At 54.4% G+C, this 22386-nt stretch overlaps 1 protein-coding gene across 2 annotated transcripts in view; it reads right to left on the reverse strand.

The window, feature by feature from the left end:
* Positions 1 to 22386, reverse strand: part of CCDC50 (coiled-coil domain containing 50) — a 79230-nt gene that overhangs the window by 25300 nt on the left and 31544 nt on the right. For both annotated transcript variants that reach the window (XM_051991638.1, XM_051991639.1), the window contains exons 2-4: positions 14750 to 14812; positions 13206 to 13335; positions 6946 to 7036 (exon numbers count right to left, since the gene is read on the reverse strand). In XM_051991638.1, coding sequence (XP_051847598.1) covers positions 6946 to 7036; positions 13206 to 13335; positions 14750 to 14812 — 284 coding nt within the window. The remainder of the gene's footprint in view (positions 1 to 6945; positions 7037 to 13205; positions 13336 to 14749; positions 14813 to 22386) is intronic.

Consider the following 22386-nt stretch of genomic DNA (forward strand, 5'->3'; position numbering starts at 1 on the left):
AGGCGCCAGAAGTGCCAGCACAAAGAGCGAGACAATCCCCTCCGGCAGGGAGCTGCTGTCGCTCAGTCACGCCCGACTCTCCATAACCTCATCTGGGGTTTTCTGGGCAAAGACTCGGCCGTGCCATTTCCTCCTCTAGCTCATGGGAAAGCTCAGCCTGAAATCTCTGTGAAGGTGAGCAAACGGCGCCGAGCGACTCGCCCAAGATCGTGCAGCTAAGGAGGGTCCGAGGCCAGATCGTAACCAGAGTTACTGGACACTAGCCTGTCTCTCCGTCATGGACACCTCCCAGAGCTCCTAGCCCTGCCCTCTGGGGCCAAGGAAACAAATGGAATCTCTTTTCTGTGACAGCCCTGGAAGTCCTTGGAGGCAGCTGGACCGTGCTCCTCACCCTTCCCCCAGACATTCATGTCCTGCAGCTCTCCCGATATCTGCCCAGCTCTTTTGCAAATGCAGAAACGGACACAGGGAGCACACAAGGAAGGTGAGCGTCCTGTCAAAGGGAGCCAAAAAGTGGAGATGTGATCTAGCTGTAGAACACCGTGACCCTTGATAACTCATCAGAGCACTGTCCCTCGGGGCCTTGGCTGCCCCATAGGAGCAATGGTTGAAGGAATTATGTGTTCGGGGGGGTCACGATGGAAGGCACTCGGGAGCCTGTGAAACGCTTTGCTCGTTGCATGACTGTGATCAAGTCCTTTCTTATTTTGCCCCGTGTTAAATGGGAAAATGGCAGAAGTCCCCAGGCAGAGAGAGCAATGCCTTCTGGGAGGCCCGGCCGTCCAGCCAAACTTCACCTCCTGGGCCCGCTCACACGGAGACGATGCTGAGGTTTCAGCAGCTGAAGGCAATTTTTAAAAAATGATTTTTTGTTCTCGAGGGAAAACCAGGGATTAATTCAACAAAGAAACAGAAATGTGTGTGAGAGGGAGATAGCGAAGACGAAGGGAAAAAGCCCGATCCTTTGCCAAAACAAGCAAATCTAAAACATGGGAAAAGGTCACGGGGAAACTTGGAAGGATTTGGCGCCTCCAGATCTGCTCTGCAGACACGAATCCCTCTGCGCTCCTCGTTTCTCCTGATGGGCCCCCAGCCAGGATGGCCGGTTCTCCTCCTGTCTCCCAGAGAAGAGTAAGATTGCCAATGAAGCCGGGCGCCATCTTTGTAATGGTGTGGAGAGGCGGGGGGGCCACAGAATCATTCCCACAGCAGGCACAAGAGAAGAGCTCCCAGCTTAGGGACCCCCGGCCCTTCACAAGACTTTTGCTGAACCTCCCTGACAACTCCTCCCCACCAAAAAAGCCTCCCTTTTTATGTACTTCTATTTCTCCAGGGTTTCTCCTTTCTTAGGATGGGAACCCTCAATGGCAGAGACCATTTCCTTTTCCCCGTTGCTTCCCCAGTGCCTAGAACAGTGCGGGCAGAGAACGGGCATTTGACAAATGCTTCCTGATTGGCTGAAACGACAGATTGGTTTCCTGGCCAGGGGGAAAGGCGAAGAAGCTCTGAAAGAAGAGAAGGTGGGCTGATCTCCCAGACACTCGGAGGAGAAGGGCTGGAAGGGATCCCGGGGATGGATCTCCCAGGGACTCCGCTGACAACACGTACGTGAGCTCGGGGACGCTCTTCACCTTCCACCATGACCAAGGGAGATCTCTGAAGGAAAATCCACCGGCATGACTGCCTGGCAAAGCAGACTTCCTCACCCATGGCCAGAGAATCTCTGAGTTGGAAGCAAGGGTCTTGTGGTTAAGCCAACACCTGAGTCCCCGACAGTAGCAGCTCGGTCCCTGCTGGCAGCCCTCCTGGGAAGGGGAGCTCACCACCCGCCGAGGCAAGCCCGAACTTCCTGGAGCCACTCTGCTTGGGAGGAAGTTTCTCCTTCTACAACAATGAGATCCCTTTGATCCCTGCAGTCAGTGAGCACAGCTCGTGCTGAGGCACTTCCTGCCTCTCAGGGAATCCATTTTCAGAGAAGGACAAAGGACGAGGGAGATGGGTTGTAACAGACAGTCGGCAAGAAGAACAATTATATTTAAAAATAAAAAGTAAACGGCATCGAGAACCTTTTCAAATGTTTTCTGATCACGGGAGACAGAATGGGCCACCAACGAGGAAGATCTCCTTTCTCTCACTTATGCTGGGGGTCAGACTCCGGGCCAATGGCTTCAAGTTCAGTCACACGGGAGCTGCTGATCTGCAGCAGTAGATGGAGTTTCCTTGCCCGGGAGTTCCCAAAACATGTCTGGTCCTCGTATGAAAATGTCCTTCTGTACTTTACCCACAAGTCCTTGTTAGGACCTTTGAGGACAAGTTGGACAAACAGAATCCTTTTCCCACGTGAGAGTCTGCATGTGCTCAGAGAGCCCCCAACCCCAAATCAAGTTTTCTCTGCCCATCCTAGCCCTTGTAACAAATACCTCCAGCTAAGCAAAAATTGACCAGTATTTTCTACCGACGAGATGAGCTACAGAGAATCTGTCCCTTCTTTGCTCGAGTTCCCAGGTTGGACCACGTGGTGATTAGGTCCCTCCTGGGGCTCCAAGGAGCTCTGATTCAGTGCGGGCTCAGAGCAGCAGGCCATGGTGGCCAGGGCCCAGGAAAGGGCACTGTTCTGCAGACACTGGTCCTCCCAACATTGGTCCTGTGTCATAACAGCCATTTCTCTTTCTTCCATTTCCTAAAAAGTGGCCTACTCTGCAGATGCTAAGGGGCAAGGACAAATGGTCCTAGAACACAGCCCAAGGGGAGCTGTGCTAAGAGACCCTAGAGCTTGGTCAGACAGCCCAGAAAGTTTGGGCCCACATGCCAGAGACTGATGTTGTGCCAGACAGGGTCATTCTCCCATTTTCGACAAGCGTTTTTAAAGCACCTTCTGTGTACTAAGTGCTAGAGGATCATGGTCATTCTCCCAAATCAATAAAATCAACAAGTATTTTTAAAGCGCCTGCCGTGTGCTAAGCGCTAGGGAGTTAAAGAGCAAGAACATCTCAATTCCTACACACTCAGGAGGTTTCCATCCCAAAAAGTGAGCCAAGAGAGCAGCGGTTCAGAGCCAATCTTTGGGGAATCATTATTGGAGATCTGGTGCCCTTGAGAATCCCTTCAGAATCCCATGGATCCCTTCAAAAATAGTATTGTTAAATGCAGAGGATTACAAGGGAAACTAGTTATACGGAAATGTTTTGTGTCTATAAATGTACATACATATATACGTGCGCAAGTGCACATATACACACGTAACCACCTGTTAATGCTGCCTGCACCAGGTATGCTAAAGGCTAATTAGGTGAGGGATGTTTCACTTTTCAGGGTCTCCTCACTTGGGCAGCGCGGCCTCAGGGTTAGAAAGCCCTAAGCTTTGCCTCCCAGCATGCTCCTCCACATCACTGCTGGCCAGCAGGACTCTCCAGAGATGGCCCAGCCACGGAGGACTTCCAAAGCCACTTACTGTGATTCTCTGAACTTGGGGAACAGGCTAGACCCAAAGTGGGCATCCTGAATCATCCCGAGCCACTTTCTTTGGGCCAGAAGTAACTGAAGTTCAGAAGCGAGCTCCAGCAAAGAAGAGGCTGGCTCCAGATAGAAGGGGCTTCGATGTCCATGGCCCTCCCCCCGTGCACTCCCTCCATTCACCCAACCACACTGTCTTCCCTGCTGTTCTTCGCACAAAACACGCCATTTCCCATCTCCAGGCCTTGGTTCGGTGGAGCTCACTCTTGGGCTGCTCTGTCTCCCCACCTCCATCTCCTGGCTTCCTTCAGGTTCTGTTCAGATGGTCCTGGCATCCCACACTCCCACCGCTCTTTGTGGGTCATGTGGGAGCTCTGCAGCCTCTCCTCCCCCGTGGGACCGTGCACCCCAAAGGGTCAGAGACCATGTCCGTGCCTTTATTTTTTAACATCTCCAAAGGGTAGTACTTTATCTGGCTTATAGTAGGCACTTAATGCTTGTTGACTGGCTTGGCTAATGTGACCCAAGAGGGTGACAAAAGCACACCTGAGACAGTCCAAGGTCGTGCCTTTGTGGGAGGAGTACACAGGGAGGGAGGGGGGTACCTCGGGGGTACACGGGACAATGGGAAGCGAACGGATTTGGAGGGAGGGACTCTGCCTGGGACACTTCTCTCTGTGTGACAGCCAGTCATCGCACCAGGGTGGGGGGCAAAGATCTCACTTGTTCCCTGCATGACCTGGGGCAAAATCCCCCTTCCCTGATTCTCCCCTGGAAAATGAGGGGGTTGGAACAGGGCGCTGCTCTCAAGTCAGACTCTTAGGACATCAAGGAACCTCAGTTTCCTCATCTGTAAAATAGAAATGAAAACGATCCTTGTGCAACCCATCTAATGGAGGAAGGGGGAAGGAGAGAGGGAGGAAAGAAGGGAAGTGAAAGACCGGACTTTGAGGGATTGCTTTCCATAGTTTATTGGATGTGGTTAAATTATAACCGAGAAGGAACCACAGACCTCAGTTTTACACACACACACACACACACACACACACACACACACACAGAGCAGGTCCCACAAGTCTCAGTACGGATTTGAAGCCTTAATCACTTCAGAGGCACAAACGCTACCAACTTAACAAAAAAACATCATTTGAAAGTTAACTTGCATTTCCTTTTAAATTGTGCAATTTTGTAAATTTGGGGAAAAAAATAAATGTTTCCTTTGATTTAAACCAGACCGGACACTGCTTGGGAAAGAAGGAAGCTTCCCCCATGTTGAGGTCAGCATCAGCCACAGTCCCCCAACATGACCCCCCCCCCCATGCACACACCCATCAGTTGTCCAGGTTTAATGAGTCAGTGCAGCAGACAGAATACTAATACTGTTCTTGGGATCCCGAATTCTGCGTGACTCTAAAAGAGCCTCCTAAAGTTGGTTCTTCAGCTGGAAATCGAGCATAATAATGGCCCCAGCCTCCTTGGATGACCACAAGAGCCAAGTGAGGTAACGTTAAGTGGTCTGCAAACTTTTAGGCATATTCCCACCTCCTGAGCCCTCTCTCACATCCATTTCTCCTCTTCCCTCTTGCCCTAAGCCCTGGTACTCATTAGCATTATTGGATTGGCCAAGAAAGAGCTTGGACTCTTGAGGCAGAGGATGGGTTCAAATCCTGCCTCTGAAAGTGAGTTGACAAGGCCATGGGTCCAAAGAAATTTCTTCCAGGCCAAGTTCCTCATGTAACACTGTCCCCTCCCCCCAGGATGGGGGAAGAAAAAGGAAGGGAAGGAGGGGTCAGGTGGTACTTCTTCCAACTTATAGGGGATGACCCCGAATGGGGAACTGCTTGGGAGGAGCTGCAGGCCCAGTCCCAATGCATTTCCAGGCAGCCACCACACGGGATTCCTTCTCCCCAGTTCAGGTCTGGCTCACCTCTCCCTACAGACTCAACCAGCCCAGGTAAGAGGCTGCCAGCAGCGACAGGTCCCCCATGAAGGCCCCACACTGGAAAGTAAGGGCTGACTTTCCCTGTCCTCTTCCTGCTAAAATAACACTCAGTGCCCTGTCCCCTCTCCCCTAACTGGGACATTGGGTGCATTGATGGGGACCCGGCTCGTCCCGTGGATCTTTTTTAAAGACCGGCCTTCCTGTCTCCCAAATACAAGTGCGTCTTTCAGTGCCGGGCTGAGGTCCTGGATAGAATCACAGCGGGAGGAAGGCCACGCTTCCTTTCACAGAAAGATGCCTTGTCCTGCTAAAAGGAAGGAGCAAGAATAATCCCTGCACCGAAACAAGCATTTTCCAGGAACCTGCTGCATAAACGGCCCAATGTATTCTTCGGGGTGGGGGGGAGTCCCTAAAACCCAAACCTCCTGTTCTATTGGCTGCTCTGCTGACGCCGGGGCTTGCCCAGGCATAAGAACCAAAGCGGACTTGTCTAGGAGAGTCACGTGTGCCGAGCAGTGATTGAAGAACAAAAGGAGGGAAGTGTCGGGCATTCCCCTTTCGAACAGAAAGCGAGGCAAGATTTCATTTACGCAGGTGTCTCTGTTGTAAAACCATCGACATTCAGGAAAACGAACGGCAATGTCTAGTCAGGTAACAACATCGCTAATTAATTATCACAACACCTTATATTACTTTAGAATTTGTAAAGTGCTGGAATATTCTGCAAAGGACTTTACAAATATCCTCACAAGAACCCTGGGGAGGGGGTAGATATCATCATTATTACTCCCATTTTACAGATGAAAAAACTGAAATAGAGGTAAAAAGATCACACTGCTAGTAAATGTCTGAGGCAACATTTGAACTCCAGCCACAGTGTGCTACCCACTGAGCCACCAGCTGGAGGTTGGGGGCCCAGAATGGAAGTATTCACTCAGCGCCTGAATGGCCCCTTTTCCGGGAGGTTGTCACGTTTGGGACACCCAGTGGACTCATCTTGCTCAATTTGTAAAAGGCAAGTCCAGATGTCATCTCTTCACTTCCTCAGCCACCTGTCTCCGGCCCATGTAAAGTACCTGAGAGCCTCTGAGGTCCCTTCCAACACGCCCACCCTCCCTCCCTCCGGAAAGGGCTCAGAGCAGGCCATGGAAGCAAAAGGAACAGCTCGTGGGTGGCTCCGCAGGCAGGCAAGGCTGCAGTCGGGCACAGGGCCCTCGTTCGGACACAGCTGCCTGGTACCTGCCTGCAGATGACGATGGGGACGAGGATCCTGCCAACTCAAGCCCTCGCCCCCGCCCGGGGTCAACTCTTGCCTATTTAGCGCCATTTCACATTTCTAACAACCCAACCTCCCCTCCAGCAACAGGGTTCAGAACCCAGCTGCCTGCCTTCTTCTGGATGGAAGCAGCGAGGGGGAGAGGAAATATCGGGGTGCAGAGCCAGGCTCCCGAAGGCTCCCCCAAGTTACAAGAGGCCGGCAGTGCTTTGGCCACTTTCCCAGAGGCCGCCCCGAGCTCGCATTTAGGATCAGGGTGAAACGCTCACAATACCTCGTCCTTCTCCTCCTGAAGGCGCCTGCGCTCCGCCTCGATGACCAGCTTCACTTGGATTTCCTGAGCGATTTCACAGTCCTGCTGCTCTCTAGGATGCACAACAGAGACAAAGCCACGTTACTCAGAAAACTCGGAAGCTCCTTGCGCTCCTGGCCCTCCCTTCCCCTGCCCCCGAGCAGCAAGGTATCTTTCCTGGGGGACCCAGGTCTTTGCTATCCAGACCTCAGGGATCAAGTCCACTGCAGGGATTCTCAGTATGGGGAAGGGATGGAGGGACTAAGCGGGGATACGGCCCCTTCTCTGCTCCAGGCACTGGGCTCAGGGCTTTACAAACAGGACCCTCACAACCACCCTGCGGCTGTTATTATCCCTATTTTGCAGATAAAGAAACTGAGGCTTGTCCCAGGTCACACACAGCTACTGAGTGTCTGAGGACAGATGTCAAAACTTGGTCTGACGCCGGGCATCTCCTCCACAACCAGCTGAGTTCCATGAACTTCACCGGTCAAACTCTCGCGATAAGTGTATCACAGCGTGATCACGTTTCCTTTGTAGTCCTCTGTATTTTATCTCATACATTTAAAACCATCCCTCTGAGTCTGAGCAGACTGCCAAAGCGGTCCGGGGTGCAGAAAAGGTGAAGAACCCCAGATTTAACGGCACCTCCTCGCTCCAGCAGAGGGAAGGGAGGCAGCTGGGATGCCAAAGGCAGGGAACCCGGAAGCTCCCATCTGCCCATCATGCTCAGGTCCCCCCAGAAACCTCTACATCCCCACATGCTCTTCATCATCTCACTACTTCCCCACAGAAACTGAGCTAGCCAAGACAAGCACGCACAGCACTGCCCTAGGACGGATGGAGAGATGGAGCCCTGAGAACTTCGGCGGCTGCGAACAGCAGAGCTGACGCAAAACCCCGCTTCGTCTCACTCCCCGAGGCTCCTCCAACTACTCCAGCGGCTCCCACGTTTTGGACTCCTTTATGGTCTTAAAAATTATTGAAAGGCAGGTTTCCCCAAAAAATCTTTGCTTTATGTGATACACATACACATGGATGGATGGATAGGGAGATAGGGAGATAGCCAGGTAGGTAGATGGATAAGTGGGTAGGAAGGTAGGGAAATGGGTGGGGGGATAGATAGATGGGCAAGTGGGTAGGTAGATGGGCAGATAAGTAGGTGGGTAGGTAGATAGATCGACAGACAGACAGACGGATGGATGGATAGATAGATAGAGATATATACATGTATTAGAACTTAAAATGCGTTAGCATTATTATAAAAAATAGTTTTAAGCTTACTGATAGGGTCTCCCCAGCACTTTGAGAGCCACTGCACCAGACCACGGGGAAGATGGCAGGCTCTGCCCAGCTCCACTTCCTGAACTGGCAATAGCTCAGAAGGCTTGTGAGCTTCCCGGGAAACACCGAGTTAACAACCTTCCTCATACAGGCTGCCTGCCAGACGCCTTGCAAACACTGGAACATCAGGGATACGCCAAGCCCTGGGCCCCTGGCCAGATACCGGCCCCCGAGGGCAGTTAGATCCAGAACGGCCTCTCCTGAAGAGGCTGTTCCTGGAGGTGTCGGTGCTTCATGGGCTGCCCAGGGTTTGCCGCTAAGCTTCTCTTGGAGGGAAAGGGGATGGCCAAAGAACAGGAGGTGGCTGCTCACTCCGTCTCGGCAGAAAACGAGGACGGCCAGGGAATGCCCGGCCCAGGTGCCCCCGAAGGACTCGTGTGTCCTAAATGAAACCAGAGGCAGCTGCTAGAGAGGCTGGACGACGCAGGGAGTAACACCACGGACCTATGTGGGGAAGCACGTGTACCCTGCACATGTGAAAAGTAGTTTTGCGTGTGTCACATCACGTACGTGTGCTTTGTGTGTGTCTGCAGCTGTGACACACAGGCCAGACCCAGGGAGGGAAGGAAGCTCACTAACTGATGGAATTTGGCTCAGCAAATTGTCTTCTGTGGGTCGCCTGGGCCCGAGTGAGAGCGCGTGAGCCCGGCTTCCCGGTCAAAAAGCCGCCGATGGCGCAGGCAGGATTTGGACCCGGATCATTCCGTTCTGCCACGAGTGGCCGGCTGACATCTCATTTGAAGTCACATGCTTCTATACGTGAGCAATCTGGGCGCTTGGATGAAAGTACACACACACAGGAAAGCACAGATACACCGCGTAGTAAAAAGGAGAACGGACAGGGCCGGCTTTGAGTCAGGGAGACCCAGGTCCTGGAAGCACGACCCAAAAGAGGGCATTTCACCTGTGAGTGCTCCCAGACTCTGAGTCGGAGATACAAAGGGCGGAGATCCGTATTAGTGGAGGGAATCTGCACACTGAGAGGGCCCACACAATTTTAATAACTTGCCCGTCTCCCCAAAAGATAAATGCAGACGCAGATGAATACAAACAATCACCAAGACTTCCAAAAAGCTGCAGTCTGCTGGGTGTGGATGCTACAGGGCCCGGCAGAAATTTCCTATCGGATCCTCATGAAGGGGGTACAATCCCGGAGTTGCTTTGGAGGGAAGGGGCGCAATCCTCGGAGTTGCTTTGGAGGGAAGGAGCACAATCCTCGGGAGTTGCTTTGGATGGAAGGGACGCAATCCTCGGGAGTTGCTTTGGATGGAAGGGGCGCAATCCTCGGGACTTGCTTTGGATGGAAGGGGCGCAATTCTCGGGAGTTGCTTTGGAGGGAAGGGGCGCAATTCTCGGGAGTTGCTTTGGAGGGAAGGGGTGCAATCCTCAGAAGTTGCTTTGGAGGGAAGGGGCGCAATCCCCAGGAGTTGCTTTGGAGGGAAGGAGCGTAATCCCCAGGAGTTGCTTTGGAGGGAAGGAGCGTAATCCCCAGGAGTTGCTTTGGAGGGAAGGAGCGTAATCCTTGCGAATTGCTTTGGATGGAAGGGGCGCAATCCTTGGGAGTTGCTTTGGATGGAAGGGGCGTAATCCTTGAGAATTGCTTTGGAGGGAAGGGGCGCAATCCTCGGGAGTTGCTTTGGAGGGAAGGGGCTCAATCCTCGGGAGTTGCTTTGGATGGAAGGGCAGCCTCCTGGGGCCACACTGGCCACAAGCCTTTCCAAAGAAGCCGGGGCTTCTCCAATGACAGGCAGGTGATCCAGGACCTGGCCTGGGGAGGCGGGGGGGAGAGAAGAGTCCGGCCCCGGCCAATCAGCCTCCTTCCTCTGCCCCCTCCCTGCCCCGCCCTTGGCCATGGCTAAGAGCTCCCACTTGTCACAGGGAGGAGGAAGGGGCTCAGCCTCAGCATCCTGAGGAAGGAAAGCCCAGGGCGTTCCTGAGCGGGCAGCAGAAGCGCCGGTGGCTGGCGCGGCCCAAGCTCCAGATGGACCGAAGCGGGGGCTCCCGCCCTGGGAGATGGCTCTGCCCAGGATCACCGTAGCCATATGAGGCACAGAGGACAAACCGGGCGTTCACGCGATCAGAGCCGAAGAGAACCGCCTCCCTACAGAGGAGGGACGGAGGATGGGGCTCTGCCCCCGCCACACACCGCACCCCCGGATACAGCTCCAGAGCCGGTGGCTATCCGCAGTCCTGGAGGGACCGTGCAATTCTCCACAACAACGAGTCATGAGTCTGGACCAGAAACTTAGAGCCTCCACAAGTCCCAAGGGTCCCAGGGCTGCCCCAGAGAAGCAGAGGAGGACAAGGAAGGGCACATGAGAAATACCGGGCAGGCGATGCTGGGGCCGAAGGGGAAAGGTCGTCAAACTAAGTGGGAAGCTGAGAGGGGAGAGCGAGGGAGCTCTTCCAGCCGGGGGAGGCAGGAGGGAGGCCAGGTCCCAGCGGCACCTGTAACAATGAGGAGCACGGAGGCTTTCGCAGGCCCGGGGACAGGAGGCAGAGAAGAGCAGCGCGAGACGGCCGAGGAAGACCAAGGAGCAGCCGCTGCTCCGACCTGGCCGAGAGCACAAAGGGGAACAACGGGAAACCAGGCTGCCGCCCAACTGAGAGCCACACTATGATATCTGCTCTTTATTCTATGGGAAATAGGGAGCCATGGAAGGTTTTTGATGTCAGGGGAGAGGGCAGGCGGCAAAGCGGAGAGAGCTTCAGAGAGATGGACATTCTAAACAACGCAGAGTCACCGAGGGCAGAGACGGTGACTGGGAGGATGGTCAGCAGATCGGCGCAGCGAGACCACAGGGGCCCAGGAGAAACTAGTGGCGGAAGCTTGGGGCCCGATGCGGAGGGGAGGGACCAAACGCCAAGACAGGGAGATGGTTCCATCAGTTCTAAGGAGCCAATGGTGAAGTGATTCATGGTGAGCTGCGCGAGCCACCCAAGGATGCCCCCTTGTACTTCAGGGCCCCAGGGTTTGAGGGGATCAGAGACCCCAAAACGCTGCTGGAAGATCTCTCCCACTTACCGCATGGGTGAACTTGGGCAAATCAGTTCAACAAATCGTGCCTCAGTTTCCTCATCTGAAAGATGAGGCAGTAGCTCAGATGTCCTTTAAACTCCCTTTACTTGACAGTCTCCCTGACTGCCTTGAATGGAAGCAGCCCGTCGCACTCTGGGAGAGCTCAGCTCGATTCTGTTTTTTCCTGACCCGAAGGCGCACTTGGCCTCCTGCCCCCTTCCCCCACTGCTCGTACCCTGGAACCTCCGGAACCAAGCAGGGAAAGCCTCATCTCTGTTCTAAGTGAGATGATTTAACCACCTCATTGTTATTTCGAACCAAGCCACAGAAAGCCGGTCAGCTTTCTGTCACCTCGGTCCCTGCCTCTGCTGGCTGGGTCCCCCGCGATGGAGGGGCGGCGCTGGGAGGGGCCCACAGCCGGCCTCGGACTCGGGAAAACACACCGTCCCCCTTCGGACTCGGGCCAGGGGCCGGCTGCTGGAAAGCGGTTTCTCTCCCCCTCCCGCGGCCTGCACGGAGCACGGGCTGGGCGCTTTGGCCTTCGTGGAGGGAAAAGGGCCGGGCTGATGGCCGTCACGGGCCCGGCCGGACCAGCTCGCCGACCCGCACTCTGGGAATGGCTGTGGCCGACACGGAACGTTCAGGGGATTATGTGTTTTAGCACATAAACTTCGAAAGATCAGAGGGAAGAGCAGAGACTGGCTCCAGGAGGAAGCCCTCCGTCCCCCTGGCGGCCCCAAGGAGAGTCAGTTATCAGCAGCTGGACAGTCTCAAGCGAATTCAGTCTCAAATCTGATCTTTTTATCGTAGAAATCTCAGCAAATTCTACCTAAATAAGGACTTTTTTCTCCCATAAATCTTTGTTCTTTATTCTCAATCTGGGAGGAACGGGGGGATGGGAGGGTGATGAGCACCCTCGTTGAACACCAAAGGTCGATGGTCTTTTTCCCTCTTTAAAAAAAAAAAAAATCCACATTGTCTCATCATTTGAACACACAACTCCAGACCAACGAGGACGTCGTGGTTCCAAGTTGCTCATGGGAGATAGTTTTCCTTTCCGTGATTGGAGAACGTGAAAGCGTCTCAGCGGCTAAAGCTCCCAACTTCGTGGAAAGAGAATCCCCGTAAGGGCGAACGGGCCCGAGGCCACGGAGCCACTTCTGGAAGCCTTTGGATGGCAAGGACCCAGATGCTTCCAGGGTAGCAGAGCCACCGTTCCCAAGGGTGTGGGTGTGGGTGTGTGAGTGTGAGTGTGTGAGTGTAAGAGTGTAAGTGTGTGAGTGTGAGTGTGTGAGTGTGAGTGTGTGAGTGTGTGTGTGTAAGAGTATAAGTGTGAGAAAGTGTGTGTGTGAGTGTGAGTGTGTGAGTGTGAGTGTGTGAGTGTGAGTGTGTGTGTGTGTGAGAGAGTATGTGTGAGTGAGTGTGTGTGAGTGTGTGAGTGTGTGTGTGTGTGAGTGTGTGTAAGAGTGTAAGTGTGAGAAAGTGTGTGTGTGAGTGTGTGAGAAAGTATGTGTGTGAGTGAGTGAGTGAGAGTGTGTATATGAAAGTGTGTGTGTGTGAGAGTGTGAGTGTGTGTGAGAGTGTAAGTGTGTGAGTGTGTGTGTGAGTGAGTGTGAGTGTGTATATGAGAGTGTGTGTGTGAGTGTGAGTGAGTGTGAGTGTGAGTGTGTATATGAGAGTGAGTGTGTGTGTATGTGCATGCACGCGTGAGTGTGTACAGCACTTCACAAGTACCCAGGTGCTACGGGTTCTTGTTCTCGCTACTCTTAGAGACTGACCCTAACACAGGGTAGCTGGAAAGAAGCATGAAAGTGTCTGGCGCAGCCGGGTGGACGGGAAGGGCAACGCGGACGGGCTCAGGACTCGGGGCCTGACTTACATGTCTTTGTAGCGTTTCTGGATCTGGGCCCGGGCCTTCAGGTCCTCCTCTTCCTGGAGCTGCTTGGCCACCTGAAGGTCGTACTGAACCAGGCGATTTCGCTGCACGTTGGACGCCAAGTGATGTTCGACTGAAAGGAAACAGCAAGAGGTCAGGGGGCAGCGAGGCCCCGCCCACCCTGAACTCTACCCTCAGCTCTTTATTTTTATTTTTAATTTGGACCAGACTTCGGATTCATTTCAAAATCCTTGTGAGAAAACGGTCTCTGCCAATCCCCAACGAGGGCTGCCCCACATGCTCTTAAATACAAAACATTATGTTTTGGACAAAACAATGAATGACAGCAAAATATAGCAAACTGATTATGGAAATGAGACACCAGTACATTAGGGCTGGATTCCTCCTAGACACACACACACCCTCCCCTCCCTTCCCCTCCCCTTCTCTCTCTCTCTCTCTCTCTCTCTCTCCTCTCTCTCTCTCTCTCTCTCTCTCTCTTTCTTTTTCTCTTTCTCTCTCTCTCTCTCTTTCTCTCTCTCTCTCTGTGTTTCTCTCTCTCTCTCTTTCTCTCTCTCTCTCTCTCTCTCTCTCTCTCTCTCTCTTTCTTTTTCTCTTTCTCTCTCTCTCTCTCTCTCTCTCCTCCTTTCTCTCTTTCTCTCTCTCTCTCCTCTCTCTCTCTCTCTCTCTCTCTCTCTCTCTCTCCTTTTCTCTGTCTCTCTCTCTCTCTCTCACACACACACACACACACACACACACACACACACACACACAGACACATACACAAATCAAGAAGACAATAAAAGGGAGAATGGGGCCCCTCGCCTTCCCCACCGATTTTCCCACATAACGTTTCCCGGTCTCAGTGTCTGTCTTTGCTCCCAGTCTTAGTGCCTCGTGTCTGCCCTGCAAGGACCGGAGGCCACAAGGGCCGATATTCACGGCCGCCCGTCTGTGACCCGTCTGTGGCCCGTCTGCGGCCCGTCTGCGGCCCGTCTGCGGCCCGTCTGTGGCCCGTCTGTGACCCGTCTGTGACCCTTCTGTGACCCATCTGTCGCCCGTCTGTCGCCCGTCTGTCGCCCGTCTGTGGCCCGACTGTGGCCCGTCTGTCGCCCGTCTGTGGCCCGTCTGTGGCCCGCCTGTGGCCCGTCTGCGGCCCGTCTGTCGCCCGTCTGTGGCCCGTCTGTGGCCCGCCTGTGGCCCGCCTGTCGCCCGTCTGTGGCCCGTCTGCGGCCCGTCTGTGGCCCGCCTGTGGCCCGCCTGTGGCCCGCCTGTGGCCCGCCTGTGGCCCGTCTGTGGCCCGCCTGTGGCCCGTCTGTGGCCCGTCTGTGGCCCGTCTGAGGCCCGTCTGTGGCCCGTCTGTTGCCCGTCTGTCGCCCGCTTGTGGCCCGTCTGTGGCCCGTCTGTGGCCCGCCTGTGGCCCGTCTGCGGCCCGTCTGCGGCCCATCTGTGAACGAGCAGCCTCCACACGGGGCCGGGCCCTTCCAGCCGCCTCCTGGCACCGAGCAAAGGCTTCCCAGACAGAAGTGGCCCGGACCCCCACTCACTTTCTTGCTCCTGGAGATTGTGCGCGAGCGTGTGGTCCTCCAACACGGCGAAGTCCCGGCACACTGTCGGAAAGAAACACACGGAGGGGTATTAGGGCTGGATGTGGCCAAAGGTCACCACGAGCCCTCGGCTAACGTGGCCGGTGACTGGCACCCCCCTGGGACCGGAGTCTCCCGAGACAAGCGGAGAAGGTCCCGCAGTCCAGGAGAGCAGATGCCCTCACTGGCCACCGTCACTCCCACCAGCTGGGACTCGGCCCTCCCTCGGACTCTGGGGCCAGGACTCTTCCCACTTTGTCATTGACTGTCAATGGCCTTCTCCGTGGTTAAGGGGGGGAGTTACCAAAGAAATGGACACAGGCCCTGCCCTCAGCAGGTGAGGGACCCCGAGTCCCTACCAGGGGCACCGGGCGCTGAAGGCCGGGCTCACTGCCCGACACCTAAGCCCTTCCTGAGGTAATAATGGGGCCGAACTGAAATCGGTGCCGGATCTTTCACAACTGAAGGACAGAGAAATCAAGCCAGGGCAGCAGCGAGTGGCTCTGAGACTGAGCGAGGAAGGGAAACCTAGGCTTTCACTGTGAAAAAACCAATCGTCGTCTGTGCAAGGCCGGGCCAGTCAGTGCGGGAGACCCGCTGCAGAAGGGCCTCCGACCCGGCCGGGTCAGCAGAGGCCAAAGTGGTCAGATGCTGAGAAGCAGAATCAAAGAAGGGAAGGGCAGAGTCCCGAACCCTCGGTCATCTCCTGGCAGACTCCCCCACTGCATGCTGGGAATGAACGGTTTGCTAAAAATTCAAACGGATCCCAGGGATGGGCCTTTGGTACAAACAGCCTGAGGATGGATTTTTGTTTTTTTTAATGCAATGCAGCGATGTAAAGACTTCCGCGATTTTAAGTCCAGAGAAGAATTCTTTCCTTCCTTCCTCCCTCTCTTTCTCCTTCCTTTCTTCCCTCTCTTCCTCTCTTCCTTCCTTCCTTCCTTCCTTCCCTCACCTGAATCCACATTGCAACGTGCCCGATAATCCATCTGGTACAGAAGTCAAGGCTGAGTCTGAGAGTGATGGCAGTGAGCCAGAGAAGCACCGGGCCTCCCCGAGGTTTGCTGTGTGTGTGTGTGTGTGTGTGTGTCTGGAAGCTCTGGACCACTCCTCCCCCCTCTCCTAGTGAATCCAGAGGCACCTCAGGGCCACAAATGTGTCCGGCCATAATGATGCTCCGGCCTGCTCTGCGGGAAGCCTGACCTAAAGGTCCCCGGGGAACAGATGACATGTGAGGAGATCCAGGGAAAAAAGGCGATCCCTTCACGGTAGAGGAGAGGTCGGAGGGAAGTAGTGAGACCTCTAGGTAGCACGAGGCAGAACGGAGAGGGGCCTCCCCAAGCGCCAGGCCATCCCTCACATACACATCCCCCTCCCCCTCCCCAAGGGCCAGGCATCCCTCACATATACATCCCCCTCCCCCTCCCCAAGGGCCAGGCCATCCCTCACATATACATCCCCCTCCCCCTCCCCAAGGGCTAGGCCATCCCTCACATATACATCCCCCTCCCCCTCCCCAAGGGCCAGGCCATCCCTCACATACACATCACCTGTCCCCCTCCCCAAGGGCCAGGCCATCCCTCACATACACATCCCCCTCCCCCTCCCCAAGGGCCAGGCCATCCCTCACATACACATCCCCCTCCCCCTCCCCAAGGGCCAGGCCATCCCTCATATATACATCCCCCTCCCCCTCCCCAAGGGCCAGGCCATCCCTCATATATACATCCCCCTCCCCCTCCCCAAGCGCCAGGCCATCCCTCACATACACATCCCCCTCCCCCTCCCCAAGGGCCAGGCCATCCCTCACATATACATCCCCCTCCCCTCCCCACCAGTCAGGGGCTCCTTCACCAATGCTCCTGATTTGCACCATGAATAAACTGAAGAGAATGGCCCACACATGCTCTAGTGTCACTTCTCTAGCTCGGGAGCATCCCAGGTCTCTGTGTTACTTTTAATGGGAGTAAACCAGCGGGGATTAAAGGAAGCAGCAGAACCTTACAAGCCCACATGCACAACACTCGATGGATAAACATTTATTAAGTTCCTACTACATACCAAATGCTAGGATATAAAAATAAACCAGCCCCTTCCTTCCCGGAGTGAGCTCCCTTCTGGGAGAGAGAAAGAGAAGAGAGGAGAGGAAGAGAAAGGGGATGAGATAGAGAGACGGAGGCAGAGAAAGAGACAGACATATGTGATAGACGCTATGAGATAATAAATTGCCGGACGGATGACAGATGGATTCTATGTACAAAACAGACGTGCTCTGGGGAGGGGGTCACCAGGGACCGAGGTAGTGGGTGCAATTAGGAAACGCTCCCTATGGAAGGATGCACATAAGCTTCTTCCTGAAGGAAATATCAGACTCAAAGAGGAAGAGGTGGAGAGAGAGGTCCCTGCCTTTGCAGGGAGGCTGGAAATTGGGCGTCACATCTGAGAAGCTGCAAGCGGAGCATGACTGGGTCAACCAAAGATTAAGTGAAGGAGGAAATGTGAGGAGATTCGAGATAGGCCGGGGCCAGATTGTGGCCCGAGATCAGTGACTAAGAGATTTCCTCCCGAAGATAACAGGGGCCGGCTGGATTTTCCCTAGAATGTGGAGTGGGGGGCAGGCAGCAAGGCAGGAAATCGGATCGGAACTTTAGAAAACGTTTTTTGACCTGAGTGGAGGACGGAGTGAGGTGGGGAGAGGCTTGAGGCAGGGAGACCAAGTAAGAGGCCGTGGTAATGGAGCAACCCGGAGGCAGTGGGAGCCTCAATTCGTGTGGAGGCTGAGAGAAGGGAGGCAGAGGGACACTTGAGCAAGACTGTGGAGAAGAAAACAAGCTCCGGTGACCAGCTGGCCTGGGGAACGAGGAAAGGTTCTGAAGGGCCAGCAGATCTCCTGCCGGCCCGATGGCAAGGATGGCAGCACCCTCAACGACGGTGGGGAAGTCCAGTAGGGAGATGGGTTGGGTGTTTTCGGGACATGTTGATTCTGGGCCGGCTAAAGGACGTCGCAATCCAAAGTGGAAGAGGGGATGTGGGTTGGGGACTCGGGGGACAGATGAAAGATTGATGCACTCCAGGAAAAAGCCATGGAAACAATGTAAATCAACACAATCCATGTTGCCTTCTTTTTTCTGTGTTTTTTTTTTTTTTCCTTTCCCATGATTTTTTCCTTTTGCTCTCTTCCAACAGGATCCATAAAGCAAAGTTCATTAAAAATAGATGAATTAATAAATAAGAGACTTATAACAACAATAATACATTAATAAATAAATAAAAGAGAGATAGAGAAATGGAATAAAAATAAAGAAAGGAAGACGAGACCCTGAGAGCAGATGCTGTCAGATGCTGACTGTGTGGGTGGCTGGACACATAACCTTTAGGGGTCTTTCCATTTTCAGGTTTCATTTTCTGCAAAACCACAAAAGCCGCCGGGAAGCTGTTCTCAAACGCCAGATGCGGCTCGTTGGCCCTTCCCCGGCCTCCTGTGGGCCCCATCTCAGGCCTCCGCTTGTGTTTGTTTGCACGACCGATCTAGGGCAAGTGTGAGAAGATTCAGATAACCAGGGGCATCTACTGATCTGGAACCTGTGGCTGAAAGTACAGACCGCACAGCCGGGCCCGGCCACTCTCAGCCTCCGCTCCCTTTTTCATCCCTTCCCCATCCCAGACAATCACATAAGCTTCAGATAAAGGCCAGAGAGCATTCCCAGGCACGCACGCAAACACAAACACACACCCCGTTTGAGCTGAAAAACAACCCACAATCCTCTTTGTGTCTTCTTATTTCACATTTGAATGCCCCGGCAGGCTGGGTCCCTCCATTGCACGGCTCCCTCTCTCTTCGGGTCACTCCTGACCTCCCAAGCCGGCTTGTGACTCAGCCAAATAACTGACCGGCACCTTATTATTTACAGGCTTCTGAAACACACTTCCCGACTACCCAGAAAGCCCTCCTCAAATTAAAAAAAACAATATGGTGCCTCCTTTTCCCTGCTCCACAACCAAAGCAATCCATCCATCAGCAAGTTGTGCATTAAGAGCCTCAATTGCTCCCCACCTTTCCTCCCTGAATGGGTACGGCCTCAGTCAAAGGGAGACCTATTGAAGACCTCAACTTAAAAAGGCCCAAGTCTCCCGCTGCATCCGGGGCCATCTCCAGTCGTCCTGATCTCTATCTGGCCACTGGACCCAGAGGGCTCTGGAGGGGCAGTGAGGCCGGTGACCTTGCCCAGCACATCACAGCATCCCCTCCACAATGTCACGGCCCTCTTCCGGAGCAAAGGACGCACAACAATGGATGCTCATCATCAGAAGGGCCTGGCTCTGCCCTCAAGGAGCTTCCACTGTGCCAGAGGAAAGAGCCTCTGTGTGAATACGGCCTTCCCGGGAAATCAACGCCAGGCGACGTGGTCAGAGGGGAGGGGGAGGCTGGAAGCAGCCTCCACGGAAGCCCCAAGGTGGGAGAAGAAACAAGACCCATGAGGAAGTGCAGCAGACCACAGTTAGCCTTCTCCAAGTTCAATGGGGGAAATCAGGGATGCTGCGGGTCAGGGAGCGAGCTGAGGGTCAGGGAGCGAGCTGAGGATCAGGGAGCGAGCTGAGGGTCAGGGAGCGAGCTGAGGGTCAGGGAGAGAGTTCAAGGCAGCCCAAGGATGCCCTTTGGATCCCAGCTTGGCTCCTTTCATTGGCTTGACCCCTCCCTGAGCCTCCAGTTTCTTATTGACAAAAGGAGGAAGCCAGAAGGGGACGACTGTTATGGTGACTTTCCCATGCTGAGGCAAGGATGTAAAGAGAGGACAAGAAGAGGGTGCGAAAAGAAGGTTCTCCAGGATCGATTCCTTGGGACTCAAGGCCGGCTTTCCAGGAACGCCGGCAAGAAGGGCCACAGGCCGAGCTGGTGTCCCTGGAGCTCTATTCATTTACAGATCCCTGATGTCATCATTTTTATGTGGGTCTGGGAGGAGAGAAGGCCCCTTGGGTGCTGAGAAAGGGCAGAGGAAGCCGCTGAGCCTTCTAACAGCAAGATCCTTCACAGACGCAGAGGGAGGCAGAATCGGGGAAGGTTCCCAGAGGGACACGGGGCCTGTGTTCTAGGCCAGCTCCCCTCTTGTAGCTCCCCAGCTAGCTTGAGCAGAGAAAGCGAGCCAAACCAAACTCCACAGGACACAGTCCCTCCCCAAACTCCACAGGACACAATCCCTCCCCAAACTCCACAGGACACAGTCCCTCCCCAAACTCCACAGGACACAATCCCTCCCCAAACTCCACAGGACACAGTCCCTCCCCAAACTCCACAGGACACAATCCCTCCCCAAACTCCACAGGACACAGTCCCTCCCCAAACTCCACAGGACACAATCCCTCCCCAAACTCCACAGGACAAAGTCCTTTCCCCGCTGGTCTGGAGCTCAGCCCGGGCCGAGGATCCTCACTGAAGTCCCAGGATGACCTTCCCAAGGGACCGCGGAGGAGCTCCCAGGGGACTGAAAGGAAGTGATCGGGGCCCTCCTCCATCCTCCGAACCGGGCTCTCTGCGTCCTGTACCGCCAGCTCCCGGCCACGGAGACAGGCAAACATAGTGAGGGCGACCATGAGATTTCACCTTCTTGGGGTGAATGTGGAGGAAGAGGGAAGCGGAATGAACACAGCAAACTATTTTTTAAAGAGCTTTTAAGACACATTAAATGGATGAAAGCCTCTGGCTCTGTGGGTGAACTCTCTGGGCTGGACTTGGGAGACAGGGAGGAGGACAATCACACGGGACGGGTGAGCAGGCGGGCCAAGAGGGCCCACAAGCCCTGGCGCCAAAAAGAACGTCCAGATGGAAGACATCGAACAGCATCACTGGACTTGAGTTGGAGTATTTTTTTTTTTTAAATCAGGGTTCTGTGCAGAGACAGGAAGGAGCCAGCTGTGTTCTCCTGACCTTTCCCCCTTTGCCCCCACAGGCAGTCCCTGGGACTGGGCTTTAGACTTGGGCAGTGGGGATTCCACCTGAGTTCGTACGGGCTTATATGCCGCAGAATTACCCCCTCCCCAGCTGGCTAAGGAGGCCCTGGAGAAAACGCTGACTTGACCTCCCTCAGCCTCAGCTTTCACAATACAATAAAATGATGGGACCTTCCAGAAAAGCATTATAGAACACAGATCTCCAACAAATAAGAGTAACGGCCTGTAGGAAAAAAAAAACGGAAAAGAGGAAAGGGGGGAAATTAGGTTACCATGGGCTCCCCCACAATCACCAGGGTCATCATAATCCTAAAGTCTGATTGCTTGAAAGACTCGTGCAGAGTCAGAGAGTGGGCTTGACATCAGAAAAGACAGTTTCAGATCCAGGGCCTTGTACTGGCCGTGTGACCTTGCTCAAGTGCTTTCTTTTTCCAAGAGACCTGGATCTAGAAAAGAGATTTGGACTACATGACCCTCGAGATCCATTAAACATGAAGACATCCTTTATCTCAGAATCAGAGAAGACTCACCCCAGATTCAAAAGGGGCCCCCCATCTCCATGCACCTGAGAGGTGGTCACCCAGCCTCTGCTTAAACACTCCCAAGCCACTACCTGCCCAAGAAGCCCACTTGCCCACGGCTTTCTCAGTTCTGTGCTTTCTCCACTGCTAAGTTCTTCCTGGGGCTGCCATTTTGGAAAGCTGCCCAAACAAGCCAACCTTAACCTCCTCCTGGCTTTTCTGACTTCCTGGACTTCAATACCACCCTCCCGAGGGGCCCCCGCTAGGAAGTGTCTGAGCCCGGACTTCAGGCCCGGACCTTTCCACGGCACCAGGGTCAAATGTCTCAAAGTCATGGAGGAAGAACCAGCGATCGAGGCCAGTCAGGCTGGCAGAGGGAGCCGAGTCCCTTCGTGTCCCCATGGCCCCCCCAGGCCCATCTACAAGCCCTACAAGTTCTGCTCCAGCAGAAGGAGGATCTCGGCAGCCAGAGAGCACGAACGCCAGACACCTTTGCCTTTGAACCCACCGTGCAGATCAGAGGGTTTTGAACGCGCTGAAGTGTACAGTTCTCGAGTCAGACAGATGACTAGTTTAACAAACCACAAGATAATTTCTTGGAACAAAGAAGGCTGAGTCAAAAATCGGCATCTGACGGGGCAAATCACCATGGGACGGTGGGCAGAGGAAGTCTAAAGGGGCCGGAGGGGGGGATGCCACGATTCAGCTGAGCCGAAGCTTGGATCGAGATAAAGCTTAGAAAGGAAACGAGCCTCCAGGTCAGGCCCCCGGGGAGGGCGAGGGTCTCCAGGCCAGAGAAGAGGAGGAGAGGAAAGGAGATGGCCTGGACCGGAGGCTTCCCCGAGATCTGCCACCGAGAAGACATAGGAGGCGGTCCAGTGGAGTCAGAATTTGGGTCGGATGTCCCTTAGGGCTCTCCCAGCTACCCTGATGGCCGACGTCACTGAACGCAGAGGGCTCGGAGCTCTCGGATGGATGGAGGTGGGGATGGGGGTGTGGTTTGCTTCCTTCTACAAGGACAGTGTTTTTTGGAGGCGACAGTGGAGGGCAGAGCCCTGCTCTGAAGCAGCCCAGGGTCCGGCTGCTCATTGGCCGGTCTGGGTGACCACCTCTGCCCAGGTGAGAAGTTTG

This window comes from Antechinus flavipes, chromosome 3 (genome assembly GCF_016432865.1).
Source record: "Antechinus flavipes isolate AdamAnt ecotype Samford, QLD, Australia chromosome 3, AdamAnt_v2, whole genome shotgun sequence".
Lineage (NCBI taxonomy): Eukaryota > Metazoa > Chordata > Mammalia > Dasyuromorphia > Dasyuridae > Antechinus > Antechinus flavipes.